Raw genomic sequence first — 23,093 nt, forward strand, 5'->3', positions numbered from 1 at the left:
TGGGGTCACTAAAAGTGTTTTTTTCGCTCTTTTTTTTCTTCTTAAAGGGATAGTTCACCCAAAAATGAAAATGCTGTCGTCTTTACTCACCCTCAAGATGTTCCAAACCTGTATGAGTTTCTTTCTTCTGCTGAACACAAAAGAAGATATTTTAAAGAATGTTGGAAATCAAACAGTTGACGGTAGCCAATGACTTCCATGGTAGGGAAGAAAAATACTATGGTAGTCATTGGCTACCGTCAACTGTCTGGTTACTAAAATTCTTTAAAATATCTTCTTTTGTGTTCAACAGAAGATAGAAACTCATACAGGTTTGGAAAAACTTGAGGGTGAGTAAATGATGACAATTTTCATTTTTGGATGAACTATCCCTTTAATACGGGGTCTGTGTAGACTAGAGACTGGTGTGTCAGTCATTTAACCACTAGGGGGCAGTGATGTAAAGCTTTGGTTATTTTGGTTGAACGTTCAGCATCAGATATTGGGCACAAAAAGCAAACAACTTTTCATCACTGATACAAGGTTATCATTTCTTCTTTTATAATAGAAATCAAGGTCTGTGTGTGTTTGTCGGAACACAGAAAGAGCGTACATAACAGCATGCATCTCGTGGAGGATGCCCTGGGTGAATGTATTAAAAACGCCTCAGGATGTGAATTAAGCAATGTTTTTCATTTTGTAATCGATATTCTTGTCCTCATTCTGGACCTAAATTATCTACAGAACGATCGAAGACATGGCGCCCATACACACAGATGCATGCACACACAATCATGTCGAATGTAGTATTTTATGTCAAGCAGACTTCAAAGCTGGTATTCAGCCACATTACAGAGGGACATCATTTTCTGTTCCCTGTCAAAAATGAGCAAAACCAGAGGAAGCGTTTGGGAAAATCAGAAGCCTTGTGCTGTTCGCTTTCCCCCGTCCTTCCTTCAAGCTGTGCTTCTTAACAAGGTGGTTTTGCAAGCAAAAAAACACAACAATGGAAGATAACTAGCTGGTAAGTTGCTATGTCAGGGAAACATCTGTGACCAACATGGTGCAGAATTTCATAGATTTCAGCTTTCATAAAACGTTTCTTTACACACAAGCTTGACGAAAGAGTAGAACTGTGCAAACAGAACATGTCTCGTTTTATCCACAGGGCTCATAAAAATCTCTACTTCTGCCAGCACAGATACACACTTTCTTTGTGTTTGCATTCTATGTTTTTGAAGCTCATTAAATGTGTTACTCCAGGGCTTGAAGTGGGGGGAAATAGGCGTTGCATCGGACTTCACATGATTGTATAAATATTTAGAATTTGTGACGTATTAGATTAATAAATAAATCAAAATGTTAACATTATGACACTTTTTCCCCTGTGTGATTCCTAAAGACTAACCGATACAACATAATAATATTCTATGACACAGTATAAATTATAATTACATATATTATATGTATAATATTTTGACTTGTATACAAATATATGCATTACATTTGGCATATATACTGACATAGTTTGGGATATATCATCATTTTCATTTAAAAATGTTTTAAAGTAGAAAGCAGAAATACAGTAAAAAATAATAATATTTTGAAATATTATTACAATTTAAAATAACTGTTTTCTGTTGTAATATATTTTAAAATGTCATTTATTTTTGTGATGGCTAAGCTGAATTTTTTGCATCATTACTCGAGAAATGCTGAATTCTTAAAACAGTTGTGCTGCTTAATTTTTTTGTGGAAACTGTGATTCTTTGGTTAATAGAAAGTAAAAAAAGAACAGCATTTATTTGAAATATAAATCTTTAACATTATAAATGTCTTTTTTGTCACTTTTGATTCGATTACTACATCCTTGCTGAAAAAAATATTTATTTCTTTAAAAAAAAAGAAAAATTCATACTGACCCCAAACTTTTGAATGTACACTGTAAATATAAACTATAGACAGAGAGTAAATGACATCTCTCAGATGTTTGCCAAACCCCTAAATGTCATGTAAAATCAAGAAAAGTGAGTCTGGTAATTTAAAATGTCAGTCAGACGGCCTCTTCATATATGAATGAATGATTTTTGGCCAGAATAAGCTATAATATGCTGCTGATTTAGTGCCGAAAATGTTGGCTTGTGAAACTAACAGTCAGAGCGAGAGGACAGACAGTCTTATCGAGCTGAAAAGAGAATGTGTACTGGCTTTCTCATAACCTGCTGCTATGCAAGAATAATTCCTGGTATTGCAAAAAGAATTGACAGTCTAGTGTGCCGGAGAGAACCAGTTGGAGCTGTGGCATAAGAGTAATTCTTCCATGAGTTTACTAAAGTTCACGTCTAGTTCAAATTAAGCTGCCTTTATGATAAGACACTATAAAGGATGAACTTCATTTGAAGGCACCTAAGGCAAGAAATGTTGGGAGAACTGTTCCTGAACCTGGACTTGTGCCATATCTCTTTTGGGACACTCAGGAACAGCAGAGCTCGACAAGAACACACTGTGGCCGTGTCTTACCCAAACCAGATGAGTCTTGAGCCTTAAAATCTATATTTGGTTCAGCTTTAGGTAAGCCGCAGTGCTCTGGCATAGGCTGCGGTTTTCAAACACCCCGTCGGGGGAATGATGAACTGGATTTGCCCCCTTCCCCTCTAACCTCTCTCTCTCCATCACCTCTGGCTGAACAAAACACAACGTGAGATGACAGAGGCCAGAATTTAGTAACGTGAATGCCTTTAACCTTTAAAGTACAACCTGTAACTGTTGTAAACCACAGGCTGCTGTAGCCGAAAAACATCTTCAAATAAAAAAGCCAATTGTAGAATCAGGGCCCACTCAGTAAACATCGCTGTTTGGTGCCCCCTTGGTAGTCGTTGCCCTAAGCCGTTTGTTTAAGCAGTAAATTATGATAAATACTTTGATTTTTACATATGTTGCATATACCTGCAACATTTCAGCCTTGGATTAATTATAAATGTTTGCTAGATTTACCTGTCTGGTATATATATACCGATCAGGCAACACAATATTGTGTTGGTCCTCCTTTTACTGCCAAAACAGCCCTGACCCGTCGAGGCATTGACTACACTAGACCCTTGAAGGTGTGCTGTGGTATCTGGCACCAAGATGTTAGCAGCAGATCCTTTAAATCCTGTAATGTTCGAGATGGGGCCTCCATGGATCGGACTTGTTTGTTCAGCACATCCCACAGATGCTCGATTGAATTGAGATCTGGGGAATTTGGAGGCCAAGTCAACACCTCAAACTCGGTAGGTGCTACGTGTCAAAGTAACATCCACATGGATGGCAGGACCCAAGGTTTCCCAGCAGAACATTGCCCAAAGCATCACACTGCCTCCGCCGGCTTGCCTTCTTCCCATTGTGCATCCTGGTGCAATGTGTTCCCCAGGTAAGCGACGCACACACACCCGGCCATCCACGTGATGTAAAAGAAAACGTGATTCATCAGACCAGGCCCCCTTCTTCCATTGCTCCGTGGTCCAGTTCTGATGCTCACGTGCCCACTGTTGGTGCTCTCAGTGGTGGACAGGGGTCATCATGGACACCCTGACTGGTCTGCAGCTATGCCGCCCCATACACAATAAACTGCGGTGCACTGTGTATTCTGACACCTTTCTATCAGAACCAGCATTAACTTCTTGAGCAACTTGAGCTCCAGTAGCTCATCTGTTTGATCGGACCACACAGGCCAGCCTTCGCTCCCCACGTGCATCAATGAGCCTTGGCCGCCCATGACCCTGTCGCCGGGTCACCACTGTTCCTTCCTTGGACCAATTTTAATAGATACTGACCACTGCAGACCGGGAACACCCCACAAGAGCTGCAGTTTTGTAGATGCTCTGACCCAGTCATCTAGCCATCACAATTTGGCCCTTGTCAAACTCACTCAAATCCTTACACTTGCCCATTTTTCCTGCTTCTAACACATCAACTTTGAGGATAAAATGTTCACTTGCTGCCCAATATATCCCACCCACTAACAGGTGCCGTGATGAAGAGAAAATCAGTGTTATTCACTTCACCTGTCACTTCGCCTGATCGGTGTAATTAAAGGGGTGGTAAACCACGATTTCACTTTTCTAACTTTAGCTAGTGTGTAATGTTGCTGTTTGGGCATAAACAACATCTGCAAAGTTACAACGTTCAAAGTTAAAAGCAAAGGGAGATATCTGCTTTTAAAGAAATCAATTTCTAAGGACTACAAAATAGGGACAATAGGGACTACTAGACATTCGCCCAGGGTTGCTGACATCACCAGCCCCCTCCTCCGAGAATATTAAATAAGGGGGGGCGAGGCCATTTTGTATCGCTGCTTCCCCGCAGCTCCGTTGTAGTGGTATAGTTGGTAGGCTGGAGTGTTGTTGCCGCAATGCCGACGACACGCAGTTATTTTCATCCGGATTGCAGGTCCACTTTGTTCAGCCTTCCTAGGGACGGGGGTGCGTTGCAGTGCGTTTAACATGCAACAAGTTATATGCATGTGTGTATGAGACAGAGGGGAACAGGTCGCATTTGCAGCGGATATATGCTGGCCATCATAAATCAAAGCACGAGACAGACAGGGGTCGGAGGAGAAGACCGGAAAATGTGACATAATGAATAATATGCATCGGTATTTGCAATACACGAGCCGCGGTTCAGCTGCGCGAGACAAACACTGCCAGTGTGAATGCACAACGGCTCCCGCTGCACATTTCAAGGAGGAAAGCTTCCACAATCTTCGCGAGTTCAATGCAGGATTCGCACAACGGCTTGTCCTGAAAGATGGATTTAAAAACAGAAGCTGTTTACCGGCCACAACCTGTAAGTATGATTTATTTTTTGTCGATGTGTTTTCCTGTAATAGTTCGTATTGCTAATTGTACGATGTAGCAAGGAAGTACACAGATGACAATTCGGTTCGGCTCTGCAAACCAGTTTGTTAAATGCTCATTCATACTTAACGTTATCCGACAAAAACCTAACGTTACAAACTTTGTTTTAAAATCTCAACAGCGAACTTGGCATTAGTGTAAATTATTCTTTCATAAGAGCTTTTATGTATTGTTTATCTACGGGCATGCTAAACATGGTTCTGTGTTTGATTTGGCTACTAGAGTAAAGCCAATGTTTAGTGTTCATTCTTGCGACAGATATTTGACTATAATCGTTCTAAAAATACAAAAGTAACAGTGCCATTCAGTAGCGATCACCATAGATCCGCAGTCTTTACTCTTGAGGACTAAACAGGTTCTGCTCGATCATCTTCACTAAAATGTTCTGGGTCCGATTCGGGCTCAAATTGGTATGGTTTTATTGACGCCATTGTTTCTAATACTGACCAAAGCACAGCCTCCGGTAAGGGGCGTGACGTTTCCGACAAACGTGCACTGTGGTTAGCGAATCACAACACACTGGGCCAGCTAACCAATCTGAGCCCATTGCGTATTTTTGAGGGACTGGCTTCATACAACCCGGAAACCATCAGACCGTTTTTACAAGGAGGGACAGAGCAGTGTGGAATAAAGGTCAAATATATGAAAAATAATGCAATTTGTAAAAAAACAAAGCATGAACACATGTTACAGCGCACCCCACAAACACAATCAAGCCTTCAAAAGAATGTGTTTTACCACCCCTTTAAGTCATGGTTTGTTTTTTGTGTGGTGAGGTGGCTCACATGAATTATGTTTAATACTTCAACATTTCTGTTAAGGGAACATAGTGAGCATTGATGCTTCCTGGTTTCTTAGGGAGCGAATGTTTCAGCGCACTGGAAGACTGTCTTTAAAATGTCCAACAGAACTAAGTTGGATGATAACATCACTGCTTTATCCAGAGGTGCTTTATAAGCTCAATTGAACTCATTTCATAATTGGTGAATTTCACAGTTATTGAACAGAACTGCATCCACACTGAAATGACATCAGCTGAACAATCACACTATTGTCTTTTTAGAGCTGCTTTCATTTAGTGCTTATTTTAGTTAAATCATGGTCTCGAATTAAGAATTAGTCCCCACAACTTATAAATTTGTTCCCTTGATTTAGTAAATCATGGCCACGCTGTGCTAATTCGTTTTCCTTCATTTTGATTTAACTAAAACAAGGGAACAAATTATTGCAACATGGCCACGATTTCACTAGTACTTGCACTTACATATAATCAGATAGGGTATGGAATATGCATATTTGGCATGCTGTCCGAGTAGAGGTACTCCCCCACGCCTGGCTGGGATAGGAATAATCGAGAATGAAGAGTTGGGGTGGAGAAGGGATGCTGAAAAACTGGAACCGAGATAAGTCGGCTCTATATATATGCCTCCTCTCGTGTGGATTGTTAGATTTTCTGAACATTCTCCTCCTGAACTTTGTTAATAAAACGAATGCTTTGTTAATACAACGGATTATTATATCTTGCAGATGAATTGTTAATTTGTGGCCAGAATATACATATTTTTATGTCATGTGGAGGGCTTTGTAATATCATACTTTAAAAAAATTCTCCCTGATGTGCTGTAACACATTTGATGATCCCTTTAAGCACAGCATCTTTTAAAGGCAGGGAAAGTGATTGGTTCCAGACATTTTTTGTCATTCTGGTTGAAAGTCTCTTTACGTCCCGATAGCAATCACTAATACCCCTTTTCCACCAAGGCAGTGCTGGTGCTGGTTCGGAGCCAGAGCCTAGTTCCAAATCGGTTCTTTGTCTTTCCATACCCAAAGCACCAGCTCCGAACCAGGAAAAGTGGTTCTTAGGTAGCACCAAAACATTGCTGGTTTAGAAGTAAGAACCGCTTGCGTCAGGGGCTGGGGGCAGGGATACCGTGACCAACAAGACCAACACAAACAAACTTGTGACCGCCATTTTTGAAATAGCAGCTAATGGAGCTAATAGCTGCTTGATTGTAATCTCCGTCTATACAATTTACAGTGTGCTGCACAAATGTGTTGGATTTGCAGTGTTTTGATGCCGATGTAGGATCGTAAAGCCATGTACATCAATAGTAACGCAACGTTCGCCATTGTTGACGTAAGAACTGGCTCTGTGGTGGCTCTCTAGCCCGTGGAAAGGCAAACCGGTTCTTAGAAGGTTCGTCAGTCGAACCAACTCTGAACCAACTGAACTGGCACTAGCAATGGCTCTGAACTAGGCCTGAAATTTGGCCTTTATTTTGAAAGGACAGCTCTCACAAAGTTCAGGGCTTCACCCTCAGCCAATGACAAAGCACCTTTTAGTCACTTGTTTCACTCGTCGAGCGAGCGCGGTAGTTCAGAAATAAACAAAATGGATATTGATGAAAACCCAGGTCCTAGTGACGAGAATCAGCCAACCACTCAGTCTCAAACCGAACTTGTTCCAAAAAAAGGTGGTGTTGAAGTATTTTGGATTTCAAAAGATGATCCATACATTGGACAAACGCTACTCAATACCATCCCGCAACTATTTTTCATACGTTGCACTGCCAGCTATGTACAAGAAAGTGCGGACTGTAGTCGAGGCAGAAGTGCAGCAAGCAGATTATTTTTCAGCAACGACGGATTTGAATGATGTTTCAATTAGCCTATTTAGAGCCATGTTCAGGCCATTTTCAGCGCAGTGCGTTAAACTACTATTTTTGGTAACCTACTTGAATGGCTAGTTGAATGTTAATTGTACAGAAGGCAAGCAGTTAAAGAGTGTTTGTTCTTTATTCATTGAAGCCTCTATGTTTACAGGCTTGTGGCGATGTGCAATGTTCTATGTGCCAAAACAAATATTTTTGGTACTGCCAATTTGTTTTGTCATGGTTCATGTGTGCAATAAACATTACACTTCATGAGAAAAAAATTGTTGCAGAGATTCTAAGCTAAAAAATCGTGATTCATATTTTTCCCAGAATCGTGCAGGCCTACTCTGAACTAGCACCCGGTTCATTCTGGTGGGAAAGGGGTATGAGTTAAGTGGTCTAAATGTATTTATATGTATTTCGTCTGTGGAAGGTGTAGGGCCATAAAATGTTCATCCAATCATTGCAATCGGTCCGAATACAACGATACAATGTCCAACCTGCCTGTCAACATATGTATTTTCATACCTCCGCGCCCCCTGCTGTTATGCAGAGTTAGACAGACGTCAGTCACCGAGCACCAAAACAGCAGCCGCTTTATACAGTTCCTCCGGAACCAAAACAACTTAAGCTTAAAGGGGGGGGGAAACACTCAGTTTCAGTCAGTCTCATGTCAATCTTGAGTACCTATAGAGTAGCACTGCATCCTGCATATCTCCGAAAAGTCTTTATTTTTATTATAATTATAAAAGAAAGATGCGCTGTTCCGAGTCTTTCCGGAAAAAGCCGTGCGGCTGGGGGCGTATAGTGTGGGCGGAGCTAAAGAATGTCGAGCGCGCGCCGCTGTTACTGTGTTGAGTGCGTCTGAAAGCTGCGTCATCCCTAAAAGCGGGGAAAAACTTTATTCAACATAAAAAAATGGCTTTTAATCAGATACAGCCATACATCTATGATCCGGAATCAGACCCAGAGGCTGAAGTTGAACAGGAGCAGCAGCAAAAACGACTAGAGCAGGACATCTCTATGTGGTATAAGTTACACTAACTATATAATATGTTTAGCGGCTTGTGTTATTTAGAACACCATGTCAAGCGCGAGTGTTACAATGTGTGTGTGTGTGTGTGTGTGTGTGTGTGTGTGTGTGTGTGTGTGTGTGTGTGTGTGTGTGTGTGTGTGTGTGTGTGTGTGTGTGTGTGTGTGTGTGTGTGTGTGTGTGTGTGTGTATGTGTGTGTGTGTTTACGCGTGGTTTGTGAAGACATGATTTGTAGTAAGCGGACTGGTTTTGCGCGTCAGGCTAGTGTTTACATAGAAAGACATGGAATAGTAGCGCATTTGAATGAAGAAGCGCGCTTATTTAGTTCAACATATTTCCCCATTCTTTGTGTATTGTTGTTTGGAGTGCTTTTACAATACACAAACATACACATATAGTGGCCAGCTAAACAAATGTACACACACTATACATCGCATGCTCCATTGATCAATACGTGATCATGTTTGGGCTACTTGATGGGCATAGGCAAAAACAGACATTTGAAGCAGTCAAACCTGCGGTTCCAACGTTGGGACCTTTATCGTTGGGACCGCTCCATCCTTCAGTATTAGGTGATCTGAAAATCCGTCGTCGAATTGGGCCTTGTTTATAAAACAATCGGCACCGAAATGCAGGGAACAGACATAAATATTTGCGCAACTCAGTTGTTGATCCGGAAAAGCAAATTCCATCTGTACGAGCCAGCGCTTTGATGGGCGTAGCCTATTGCTTTCACGCTCTCTCTCTCTCTCTCGCGCGCGCTCTTCCGGTAGAATTGTCCGTACGGCCCATACAAGGAAATTCCGCCCTGTTGACGTCAAGCGGACCCATGATCGAAAAAAACTTTCCGAAACTTATGACTAACAGGAAGTACTAATTTTGGCAAAGAAATACTCCCATCAAACGTCCACCTTAGCTTATGAAACGGTGTCCATGTTTAGCATGGGAATCCAAGTCTTTAACAGTGCCAAAAGATCAGTATGCATGAAACAGCATTTCACCCCCCCTTTAAGGCCTGTACACACCAGGACGAATATCGCACGTGCTTATCGCCAGCGTTTTCTCCCTGCTGTATGTGTTCATGTGTTTTGAAGGAGGCGTGGCTTTGGAGACGCTCTGAAGGGAGGGTGCGTTCTTATGCTTTCAAAGCTAGCTCTCTATTGCTAGCCTCTCCGAGAATTGCCTACCCTACTTTTAAGCCAGTAAAATTGATTGAAGAGTCTTACTGAATCTCCTTGTGGGCCACGAGGGCCGTCCTTCCCAGTGTTTCCTGGGGGCCCTCTTGCGCCAGGTGCTCCAGGAGGGCCTGGAGGTCCAGGTGGGCCAGCTTGTCCTTGATCACCCTGATAAAAAAAAAAACATACAGACATGTGATATACAGTACAATACATTTCTCAAATAAGTCACAGGAAAAGAGACACAAACTTAAGCACAGACAACATTCTCTTGAAGGACTCTTTCGTTTTCTTTTGTTTTATCTGAAAAAGTTAAGGGACGAACTTTGATGTTTCAAGTTTCATCAGTTGTTTATTGTATACAAGTCATTTGACTTTTCTGAATAATAATACATAAATATTAACAGCAACTATTATTACAAATACTTTTTCTTTTTTTTTTTATTCAATCCTTGCTGTTTCTTTGTAATTATTTATGAAATTTACAAGCAATTTCTGAGTGAAAATTGTTAATCATACACCATTTGATTTTGTCACTACGAGGTTTCCTTATGTACATCTAAGGGGATGAATCTCAGCTAGAAATTTCCAGGACCATTATTTTTATTAAATTTCCTTTATGCAAAATATAATTTCTAATATTTTTTAATGGGGTAAAATACGATACAGATATTTTCGTGACATTCACCCTGAATCAGCCACAGTCACTGAAGCAGCAGCTTGCATGCAACGCTCAGATCCTTCACACATGGATGAGGTTATTTAATTGTAAATATTGAAACACACAAACAATAACACAAGCAATCACGCTACATGACATAAGTTAGAAACGAGGAAGACGAAGATCTAGTAAGGGGAGTGTCTGCACATGCCTTGCACACATGCTACCTTCAGCATACGCCTCTGGAAACTGGGCTGATCGGCCGAGATGTAGCCGTGATCGTAACGAGGAAAGACCATCTGTGCATGTGAGTCCCCCATAGAAAGAGACGGGTCCCCAGAAAAACAGATGGAGGAGGAAAAGGCAAAGGAGAAAGTTGAGGGGAAGCAATACAAGCATTGAAAACCTCAGACTGAGGGATAGTGAGGAAACTGAGCAAGATCTCAGGGGCCATGAAGGGAAGATGACCTTCCTGGACATGGAGCAGCTTGGAGATGAAGGCTATGGCAGCTGAGAAGGGACAAACCTTAATGAGAATCTGATTACTATGCAGACCTGCATGAGTGCCATGACCCTGCGAGAGGAACAGGATGAACAGAGGAGCAGAGATACACAGACCAGTCATCAAAAGAGCTTTGAAAGAGCATTTCACTGCCACTGGAATGGGAAATATCAAACTCAGTCAAGCACCTTGCAGGATTCTGCTCAAATTAGCTTATATATAACGTTCAGACCAATTATTTGACTGGTATTTGGCTATTTTGAAATGAAAACATTTCATGAAAACGATTAAAAGATCTGTTCCAAAATTGACCAACATCCTCGTCAATGGATAACATAATCTGCCGTTCAAAAATGTGTGGTTATTAAGTTTTCTTTTTAAAGAAATGTATACATTTTATACTTATACTTTACTTTTGATCAACAAAAGTATACAGTTTGTAAAGACATGTATTCATAATATTACAGAATATTTCACGTTTGACGTTACGTCGGCGTCGATGTCACCAACATTATTTCAAATAGACGCTGTTCATATAGTCAAAGAATCTTGAAAAAATAATGTATCACAGTTTCCACAAACATTATGCAACACAACTTTGATAATATTCAAAAACCTTTCTTGAGCATCAAATCATCATATCAGAATGATTTCTGAAGGATCATGTGACACTGAAGACTGGAGTAATGATGCTGAAAATTCAGCTTTGATCACAGGAACAAGTAGAGAACACAATAATACAGTTTTAACTGTATTTTGATCAAATAAATATTAAATAAGTGCTGTCAAATCGATTAATTACGATTAAATTGCATCCAAAATAAAAGTTTGGACTGTATAATTATTATGTATATATAAATACACACTCATTCATGTATATATTTAAGACAAATGTGCATGTATATACTGTATATATTTTATATTATTTATAAATATCAATATTGTATATATAAATATCAATATTTTATAAATAAATATTATATTAAATAACAAAATTTTCTTAAATATATACATGCATGTGTGTATTAATATATACAGAATTATACACAGTACATACACATATATTATGTAAACAAACTTTTATTTTGAATGCAATTAATCGTGATTAATCGTTTTTACAGCACTATATTTAATATAATATAATAAATATAATATAATATTATTTTGTGGAATGGTTCTCATTGGATATGACTGGATCAGTTATTACAATTTATGCCATGTCATAAAAAAAAATCAAAAACAATAGGTGCAATTTTGACTTGCTCTAAATGCGGACCAAAAAGGGTAATGTTTCTGGACTGGCTAAATAAAACTGAGATTTAAATTAAAAAGAAATGTCTAAAATGGTTGGTCTTGCCACCTTGAAATAACACAGGACAAAAACCATGGTTTTATTTTTGCTGTCTTAAATCACATCGGTCTGGACAACATATTTATGTGTGCTTGTCTCTGTAAACCACATTCAGAGGGCTGGATTGTGCGGACAGAGAGCTGCACGAGAAGCACAGCACTTTTTGTCTGCCGCAAGAGATTTTAAATAAGGCTGCACCATGGAGGTGAGGACAGATGTCACTTTCTGTCTCTGAAAAAAAATTGAGAATGGATGGAAGCAGACAAAAAGTGAAAGTGTAAGGAGTCTTTTATAGCTATTCACCATCATGCTAAATTGTGTTGCAGGAAAACAGGTACATGGCTAAGAACGAACGTTGGCATTAAAAATGTGAGAAGTAAAGGCTTGTAAAAGAGAAAGAGAAAAAACAGAGCCACATAGAGAGAAAGTGAGCGAGTGACACAGCACGTTGATGCCAGCGTGAGCATGAGGGTTGAGTTAGCAGGGATGTGGTGAACTGAGGGATGGTTGAGGTTTCCCACACTGCTGCTTTACTCAGCACTACACACACGCTCAGCTAACTAAGCTTCCCATTGACTTCTATTGTTCTTATGCTATATAAATTACGCTAATTATATTTACTACAGACTAACCCCAACCCTAAAATAAAACCTGTGGCCTTTTTAAAAGAGAATAAAGACATTATTTACTCTGTATTTTTCCTTTTCAGGGAGGACTTCCCAACAGGGAGGATTGTTAAGCTTTAGCTGAAGTCTGGAGACATTTTTTATTGTTTTTGTGCTCTGAAACATACCATCTCACACACAGCACACTCTTTAGTGGATCAAAATATCAATAAACTCCCATGTTTCTTTCTTTTAAAGATGATATATAATAATATTATATTATATGAATTATTGTGATAGCAAATATATAAACATATCCAAAATTGCTTAAAGCTGCACTGTGTAACTTTTCCGTCCACTAGAGGTCGCCTGTTCAAACAACGGCGTAGTTTGATGACGCCACGTTTGAACGCAGAATCTTGGGACATTTGGTCTTCACCTCACAGCCGGTGGAAAAGAATCCGGATAGGACTCATCATGTTCATGGATGTGATTATTAACGTTACTGTAGTCTGAAGTAGAGCAGGACCGAGTGTTGTGGAGCTGAACAAGGCCACTGGAGCGATTGTTAATGAAAAGAGTGGCGGGACTTTTATTATGACACAGTCTCCGGCGGGACTTTTATTATGCCACAGTCGCCGGCGCCACTTCCGGTTTTCTGATCATGAGTATGAGGTAACGCAGCTCTGTTTATCATATTAGATACATCTGAGTGTGTTAAATTATGTTATGACGTTACTCTGTGCGTTCTCTCGGCATCTGCTATAACACTTGTTCACACTGCAGTGAGAGTAAAGCGTTTCTGCAGAATAAAACCGGAAAACGAGGGTAACGCTGATATGACGCAATTGACAGGTGACTCCCTCAACGTCCCGGTTCCTTGGTTAAAATAGCAATTTCTCATGATTTACAAATAGTTGGAAACATTTGGGATATTCTAAGTACTCAACCGAACAAAATATATAACACTGGCCTAGTGGTTTTTGGATATTTTACTCAAAAAATGTTACATATATAGTGCACCTTTAATTTAAATAAATACACATTTTTACCAGGGATCCAAAATCACAAAGACACTTATTTAAAACTGAAAAAGTAATGTTACATTATTATCCATTGACACGATGTTGGTCAATTTTGGAACATTGATGCTGGTCATTTCAAAATAATCAAATATCCGCTGAACAATTCCATGTTTGGACTGGAGTATGACAACAGCAAGTGTGGGCGTGGTCATCCTAAAGATATTGCCTAACCCAATAGAAAATTAAAAGTTATTTGCATTTCAGTGTTGGGGAAAGTTACTTTGAAAAGTAATGCATTCAAATATTGAGTTACTCCTTTAAAAAGTAACTAATTATGTTACTTAGTTACTTTTTAAGAAAAGTAATGCATTACGTTACTTTTGCGTTACTTTTTCTCACCTGGGCTGGACTTGTTTGCTTTTGTATTTTTTATAACAAAAAAAAGTTCTATTTTTGGCCAAATGTATAGACCCTTTCACACCAAAATTGAAATAACACGCCTCAGGCTGAAGGAAATGCAAATTCACACATGTACAGTAGAGGGCGCAGCTCAACAAACCTTTTAGCTGTGCTGCTATTCTGAATAACTGAAGAATAGAACGCTGGACAAAAGCAGTTTAACACTTACTTCACCAATGAAACCTAAAAATCTAAAGTCATATTTGCTTTTGGTTTAACTGAATCATCGAAGGTCAGCAGCAAGTGCACTGGTCAATAAAGTGAGATTAAATGCATAAAAATATTTGTTTTATTTAAAATGTAATTATTGGAGGTTTGTATAGTATTCTGATTATGCATTTGACTGATTTGATCCATTTTGAGGAGTACTGAATCTTTTTTGTGCAAGTGAGATGAGTAAACGCATGCTCACATTTAGTCTAGAATTACAATAACCCTCATTTTTACACACAACGCCTCTGCACTTATGATTTTCTCAAAATTGGAACAAGAGAGCTGTCAGTCAATAAATGGGAGAACAAAGTAACTTGCGTTACTTATTTGAAAAAGTAACTCAGATATTTTGTTCTAAATTTGAAAAGTAATCCGTTACTTTACTAGTTACTTGCAAAAGTAATCTGATTACTTAACTCAAGTTACTTGTAATGCGTTACCCCCAACACTGCTGGATTTTATTTCTTCCCATATTTTTACTTTAAATGCCCATCTCGTACATCCACATGCACATCCTAACAATGCCACTTCTTCGAATGTGTGTGTGGCGAGGTTGGCGAGGGACATGGGAGGAGCGAGCGGGACCGGTGGGGGATTGAGAATGAGCACCACCTGCGAGTCACACCGGTCTCGAGTCCTCTCATGTCCCTCGCCAACCTCGCCACAGTGAGCAAGATAAAGAGTAAAGAAAGATGAAGAAAATATGAGAAAGAGAGAATATTGAGTGTATTAAAAGAATTCAGCCTTCTGTCACGCACAGTTCAGCCCTTCAATCCTGGCTTATGATGCATAAATCTTCATAAATGTGATTAACATCCAGTCAGGTATATCTTGAATTACTCTGAGGCACATTCTGATTATCTGATTGTAAGGGAAAATATGAATATATAGATACATTCAAAGTGACAGAAATATGCCGATACTGACCCTTGGCCCAGTGTCTCCTTGGTCACCCTAAAACACAGACAAGAAATACAATTAGCAACACAACTCTATATAAAATACAGTAAAGAATTTGAGTGGTTCTTGATTGCGTGGATGGTTGCTACGGTGTGTGTTATGTGGCAAACTCTGACTGTTGCTATATGTGGTAGCAATAGTGAGCTACTTTTGTTTTAGATGTGATAGAAAGTTTCCTGACACATTTAGCTCATTTAAACATCCTCATTCATAATATAACCCCGTTTACTGTGAGTAGTAAACCATCTATGTAACAACAAGAGAGCAGATCAATGAAATCAGGGCAGAGAATGAGCATAACTCTGTTTACTAATTCTTATAAATAAGGAACACTGATCTAGGAAAAAAAAAGCATCCTGAGGCTCCATGTTTGTGTTTTGTTGTGCTTTTTTTATAACTGCAATCAGGAAAAGACCTCAAGACGGTCTTCATTTACCACAGGTTTCTTGTTTCTCTAATTTGATGCCTGACACAGTCTACATCCCCTCCAAAACATGTGTTTGAAGACAAATGCCAATGCAAATGAAATTTGTGAGTTGTTTTAGAAATCGGAAAACATCTGCTTGCTGGGAAGCTAAGATCGGAAACAGAACTAAACCGCCCCGTGTGCATGTGTGGAGCACAATTTCAATAAAAAAAAGAAACTTAAAGGTACCTTATCTCCTTTTGGTCCTGGCAGCCCCTGGAAATAAACGAGTTGGGTGTGTTGATTAGACAGATTGTCCAAAATTAAATATTGATATGACAAAAGTGCGCAGAAAACGCATATCTAAAAGCCATGTGAACCATAATTCATTCACTAAGAGACTTTAGTGTTTCAGTGTCCTCTAACTTTCACATCACATGTACCTCATCTTCAAAATGTTCAAAGTCAGATTTTTTCCTAATCAAATGATAGACAGCAACTCACATCTGCACATATTATAGCTGTAATCTTTGATCTTAAATGTTACTTGTGAATAACATGATCAAAAGCCTGTGAATATGATGGACGTCCAACTGACTGGACATAAAGAAAATGCTTTGAGGGAAACTGGAAATAAAAGAGAAGAGTACGAGTCTACATTTTCATTTTCAAATATGATATTTTTATGAGTTGTTCACATGACCCATATCAGACACTGGGCTGACGCAACAAGGCTTCCACACTGAACTACATGTTTAAAAAACTTTGAAATAAATTGTAATAATTAATGATATAAAGAATATATGTGCTGTAAAGAAAAACTCCAATTAAAATGGATTAATATGTAAAGCATCTATTCTTTTTTTAAATAAGAAACACAGTTTCAACTGTAAACTATTTTATTTTTTATATTTAGTGAGTTTTGTTGGCTCAAAACCCTAATAAATAAATAAATGCAAACATACAGTATATACATATGCATTATTATGAAAGTGGAAAATCATGTCATCCAAAGAATCAGATTCAACTGATTCAATTGCAACCTCTTACTCATTTTATACGTAATATTCTATGATGTACATCAGTTATATGCATCCCAGAATCCCAAATTGTCATGCCTGATTGGAACCTACTGTAGGGCGACCTAAGACTTTCTTTCATGCAAGTCAAAACAAAACAATCGTCTTTCACAGGAAGCGACAGACGAATGGCGCTTGGAGGTGGTCTGCCTTCCAGAAGAAGTGGTTTACGTTACATTGGACAAATGGGCTTTCCTTGGCAGCGCAAAAGAGCACAGCAGGGTTTATAAACCACCGCCTGTTTGCAAGAGCGCAAGCTAACAATGATGAATTCTCTCTTTTTGGTGTGTAATCCATTATTTCCATCTCATTTGCAGATGGACATACATGGTAAAAAGGCACTTTGTGGAGTGTGACACTATATCTGAGGAGATAAATGGCCTGGAAACGTGATAAATGGCCATGCAAAAATAAAACCATAAATCCTCATTTACACAGTACAAATGCAAAGATTTAAGATGTGTGTAAAGGTTGCTTACTTCCATAAACCTATTATAAACTGCACTAATTGGTCTACAATATTAGATACGGCACAGTAGAGATTTGACATTGTATTTACCTGGCTTCCTTTAGGTCCAGGAGTACCCTGCAAATAAACAAATCCGTTATCATTTAAATTTCTAGTCAAAAAGAGCTTTAAAAAGCCCACCTCCAAGTCTCTATAATATTCTGGCCTCTAGATATGGCTCAGGTCCCTCTTTCAATGTAAGTCTATGAGATTGTTTCACTCGTTTCGAAGTCAAGACTCAATACTGATTGCTTAGAAAAGTTACACAATTGAGCCATCATTCATGTCCGTAGCACAAACTGTGAGTTACACACCAGAGTTTAAGAGTTAAAAAAAAAAAACACTAATAATCTTATGTAATCAAATTAAAGGAACATCTTTGTGGCCATTTTAGTAACAAGCTTCTGCAAAAATGTGAGTCACCCATAATGTCTTACTTCTTTGAAATGACAGATTAAGTCATTCAATTTCCAGAAATATGTCTAAAACTTTGTTCAGACTATCAGTCCAAATCCAATTTTTGTGCATATCCAATTGGAATACTACAGATCCCCTAAAAGTACATGGTGATGGAAAAAAATGTGTGAGATGGGACGAAAAATTGTCAATTGCGTTCTCTCGCAAACTTTTTGCGTTCCCCCGAGAAGCGTTCGCTTGCAAAGAACACAAAAGTTTTGCGAGTGAGCGCAAACGTTTTGAAATATATATTTTTTTCCCCACCATGTCCCTTTAGGGGCTCTGTTGATACAACATTTGATACATACATTTACAAATCCGTTTCAAGCTTCAAATGTGGCTTGAAAATCTTATTCAAATCTAGTTTCTGGAAATCCTTTTCCGTCTGACCACTCTGGAGTGCGTTTCCAGAAAGCATCTTTAGCCAACTATGGTTGCAAGTTTCTCCATAGTATATCAGCACAGTTCAACGAGTCAGTGTTTCCCGAAACTATTCCAACGAATGTTCGCAAACAGCATCGCAAACTTGCGTGGTTGGAACGACAGCTCTCGACCTGTGGTTTGAAGCAGTTTCTTGTTTGCATGACATTTGGACTTAATAAATCCTTCTCTTGAGCAAAATAAGCAAGCTAACATTCAGTACAATCTATATCTTTTATTTAGAAAACATACAAATGTAATTTACTTCTTTTAGTTTGTCTAGCGATTTAAAGCACTGTTAAAGAGTGCGCATGTGCGGACGAGCCAATGATTGAATCTGGAAATAAAGCAAAATAAGTGAGAAAAATTAGAATTAGTCCTCAGATGCCATGTTCACAGTTTAAAGCAAAAAATAACCATAAACGGATTCATTAAAAGCAGTTATTACTCCACCACCTGCGTGATATCATTAACCAACGTGGTTGAATGACAAATTTGCGACAGTACGGTTTCGGGAAACAGTCGTCAGTATAGTTTATTTCTTCAACAATGCATCGTACTATGGTAGTTATAGGGATAGTTCACCCAAAAATGAAAATTAGCCCATAATTTACTCACCCTCAAGTCATCCTAGGTGTATATGACATTCTTCTTTCAGACGAATAAAATCTGAGTTATATTACAAAGGTCCAGGCCAATCCAAGCATTAGAATTGCAGTAATAGTTGCTCTGTTTTTGAAGTCCATAAAAAGTGCATCTGTCCGTCAAATAACTGCTCCACGCGGCTCCGGGGTGTTAATAAAGGCCTTCTGAAGCGAATCGATGCGTTTGTGTAAGAAAAATATTCATATTTAAAACTTTATCAAGTAAACTTTCGGCCCACCGCCTTCCGTGGAAAAGTGTTGAATGTTGAAAGTGAAACTTTCAACTTCGATCGGCAGGGGAACGTTCAACAATTTTTCCATAAATTGAACAGGGAAGGCGGTCGGCCGAAAGTTTACTTGATAAAGTTTTAAATATGGATATTTTTCTTACACAAACGCATCGATTCGCTTCAGAAGGCCTTTATTAACACCCCAGAGCCGCTTGGAGACGTTATTTGACGGACAGATGCACTTTTTATGGACTTCAAAAACAGAGCAACTATTATTGCAATTCTAATGCTTGGATTGGCCTGGACCTTTGTAATAAAACTCAGATTTTATTCGTCTGAAAGAAGAATGTCATATACACCTAGGATGACTTGAGGGTGAGTAAATTATGGGCTAATTTTCATTTTTGGGTGAACTATCCCTTTAAGCAATGAATTACGTCGTTGTACGGGAAACGCACCCCTGATCAGACTTTGCATACGTTTTTTGCTTGTGTCACTTTCTCATGCAACGTGAAACGTCCGACGTCGTTGCAGAAACAAGGCTGAGGTGTGTTGCTGTCGATGTGCAGGTCACGGAGAAAAATATTATAAAATGGAGACTTCTCCGTGAAGTCAAGAGGGGCCTGTATTGCTGGTGTTAATATTCATTCACAACTTTTCTTTTCAAAGTATCACGCTCAGAACATCTTTTCCACACATACATTTGTGTCTCTTTAAAGCTGGGGGATACTCACAGGTTTGCCATCCAGACCAAGTGGACCCTGAACATTGGAAAAAGAGAAAAACAGACGATTAAACCCCAGGAGTCCACCAGACAGCCTGTCATAAAAAGACTAAGTGAAAGGATAGACTCTGAAAGGAAGTGTGAGGGATAAATCAAGAGATGAGGATCAAGAGAGAAAGAGAATTAAAATGACCATGATGTCATTCCTCTATTTTTAAGACGAGGATTGGGAGTCGGACATGTTTTTTTGATTTACGATATAAAGGCCTGGTTAAACCCTTGTTTAAACATTACTGGATTGCATCATGTGACAAATCAATGGCACTGACATATTTTAAGATATGTCAGTGCAAGCTTAAGCTTTCATATAAGACAGCTCAAAATGCATTTTAGTCGGGGCTAGGCTTAAGTCTTGTCTGTGAAACTGGGCAAAAAAAATCTAATTTCTGAAGCCAATTTCACCAATGATCACAGAGACTCAAATCAAGATTAGTATTGTCAGATTGATCAAGTATGTTTACAGTACATGCCACAGTTTTCATAGTAACTTGACTCAAATGCAAGAAGAGTCATTAGCTATGTTTCCATCCAAAGTTGTGAATTTAATGCACAAAACTGGAACGTTGCACCATGTTTTCATCCCATGTGTTCAAGAGAATAAAACTGTCACTTCCTGGCAAATTGGCGCAAAATAATTGTAATAAAAATGGAAGTTGCTGCAATCAGGGAAGCAGATGAAATGATAAACACTGTCATGTTATCTTCCGTTCGGAGGCGGATGCCTGGTGTTTGGGAACACAATCGTGTGAAACAATGCTGGAAGTTAACACCAAATAATTTTGATGAAAGATTTTGGCTCAAGCATTCAGTCAGAAAGACTGAACCAACATTTGAGATGCTGTGTGATGTGATGATGGTCTGCTGGATAGTCCAGTTCAGACAGAAAAACAAGGTTGCACTATTGAACTATATAAATTGACCACATACGCATAGAGGGATTTATTTGGTACACGTGTTTCCATCGTAGTTTATGTGCATGTCTTCATATAGGATAAAAAATAATCTGCCTCCATTGAGTGCATATGATTTTTATTCGCATTTGTAGAATTTATGCAAAACTTGGTGTGTCTATCCAGCATTTTTTATGCGATATGCCAAATCTTGGGTAAAAATAGGTTGATGAAAACATAGCTAATGACTGACATCTTTTTTAGAATAATAAAAAAGTGTGTACAATACAATACTGCATTATACATATGGCTAGAAATAAGAATTAATCATTGTCAGATGTCATTTTAACATTTAACAAATACTATTCAAGAAAATAAAGTGGCTGTGCAGCATGTCAAAAATAGAAAGGATGTTACATGCTGGCAGCTTAACATAAGTTATTATTTGATTACTTTTGCTTATTTTTGGTCAGAAGGCCTGATGTCAAAGGTGAAAACCCTGATTTAAAAGTGTCACGAAGCACCTAGACTTGTTCTAAAAGCAGTGTCAAATAAATCACATACTTTTTCATGAAGCGTGGGAGGTCATCAAAATGGCAGTGACTTTTGAACTCAGAAACATATATCTGTACCTTAAAGGGTTAGTTCACCCAAAAATGAAAGTTCTGTCATTGATTACTTACCGTCATGTCGTTCGACACCCGTAAGACCTCTGTTCATCTTCGGAACACAAATTAAGATATTTTAGTTGAAATTCGATAGCTCAGAAAGGCCTCCATTGACACAATGCACGTTACACTCTCAAGACCCATAAAAGGTAACGTTACTAAAGACGTCGTTACAAAGTCCATCTCACTGCAGTGGTTCTACAATAACTTTATGAAGCGACGAGAATAGTTTTTGCGTGCAACAAAACCCTAAATAACGACTTATATAGTGATGACCGATTTTTTTAAAAAAGGCATCATGAAGCTTCGAAGCGTTATGAATCAGTGAGTTGATTCAGCGGTTTGGATCGCCAAAGTCACGTATTTCTCGAATCACGATTCGACTCACTGATTCATAACGCTTCGAAGCTTCATGATGCCTTATTTTGAAATCGGTCATCACTATATAAGTCGTTATTTGGGTTTTTTTTGCACATAAAAACTATTCTCGTCGATTCATAAAGTTATTATAGAACCACTGTAGTGAGATGGACTTTGTAACGACGTCTTTAGGACCTTTTAAGGGTCTTGAGAGTGAACCGTGCATTGTGCCAATGGAGGCCTTTCTGAGCCATCGGATTTCAACTAAAATATCTTCATTTCTGTTCCGAAGATGAACGGAGGTCTTACGGGTGTCGAACGACATGAGGGTAAGTCATTAATGACAGAATTTTCATATTTGGGTGAACTAACCCTTTAAGTGGCACTCTCACATCAAAAATGCATGTTCAGTTATTCCCGCTTTTTTTCTTTGTGTTAGGGAAACATATGGAAGCTTGTTTCTGCCACAGAATAAAAAAATAAAGGTTTTGTGACTCTTTATCTCACAATTCTGACTTTTTTCTCCGAATTGCGTGATATAAAGTCAGAATTGCGTTTTTCCCTAGCCTAGAAATCTAGACGCACCCTAGCGGCAGCAAATCTAATTTGCCGCGAGTGTAGTCTAGCAACTCTCGGTAGACCTGCGAGCTGGAAAAACCAAGAAAGGAAGATGGGTTCGGAGTTTTGTCGACCGGATACGGCGAAAGTTTAATCTATCAACTAGCTCCACTTCACGTTGCTCTGGTTGGTTGTAGCGCTATCCTATTGCGTGCAGAGGGAATTTGAAAGACAACCGTTTGTCCCGCCCCTCGGATTGAGCCCTGCCAATGGTGAGTTCCCAGACCCAACATCTTGATGTGGGTCTGACTTGTCAGGCTAGTTTTTCCCCACAGAATTAGAATTCTTTTCCTCACAATTGCGAGTTTATATCACAATTCTGAGAAAACGAGACATGTTTTTTTCCTCAGAATTGGATTTTATAACTCGCGATTGTGAGTTTATGTCTCACAGTTCGGAGAAAAGAAGTCAGAATTGCGAGATATAAACTGGAGGGAAGAGTAGAGTTGAAACAGAGAGAAGAAAATAAGCCTTGTTGCAATCTGTGTGTTGGTCACACAGTCAAATTGGACAA

General features: G+C 38.9%; 1 protein-coding gene across 1 annotated transcript in view; it reads right to left on the bottom strand.

Moving 5' to 3' along the window:
- Positions 1 to 23,093, bottom strand: part of col23a1a (collagen type XXIII alpha 1 chain a) — a 227,362-nt gene that overhangs the window by 23,623 nt on the left and 180,646 nt on the right. Inside the window, exons 6-11 of the mRNA XM_079839480.1 lie at positions 19,994 to 20,020; positions 17,561 to 17,587; positions 16,172 to 16,198; positions 15,484 to 15,510; positions 10,629 to 10,700; positions 9,792 to 9,908 (exon numbers count right to left, since the gene is read on the bottom strand). Of these exons, the coding sequence (XP_079695606.1) occupies positions 9,792 to 9,908; positions 10,629 to 10,700; positions 15,484 to 15,510; positions 16,172 to 16,198; positions 17,561 to 17,587; positions 19,994 to 20,020 (297 nt within the window). The remainder of the gene's footprint in view (positions 1 to 9,791; positions 9,909 to 10,628; positions 10,701 to 15,483; positions 15,511 to 16,171; positions 16,199 to 17,560; positions 17,588 to 19,993; positions 20,021 to 23,093) is intronic.

Source organism: Gobio gobio (assembly GCF_949357685.1).
Source record: "Gobio gobio genome assembly, chromosome: 16".
NCBI classification, from domain to species: Eukaryota; Metazoa; Chordata; class Actinopteri; order Cypriniformes; family Gobionidae; genus Gobio; species Gobio gobio.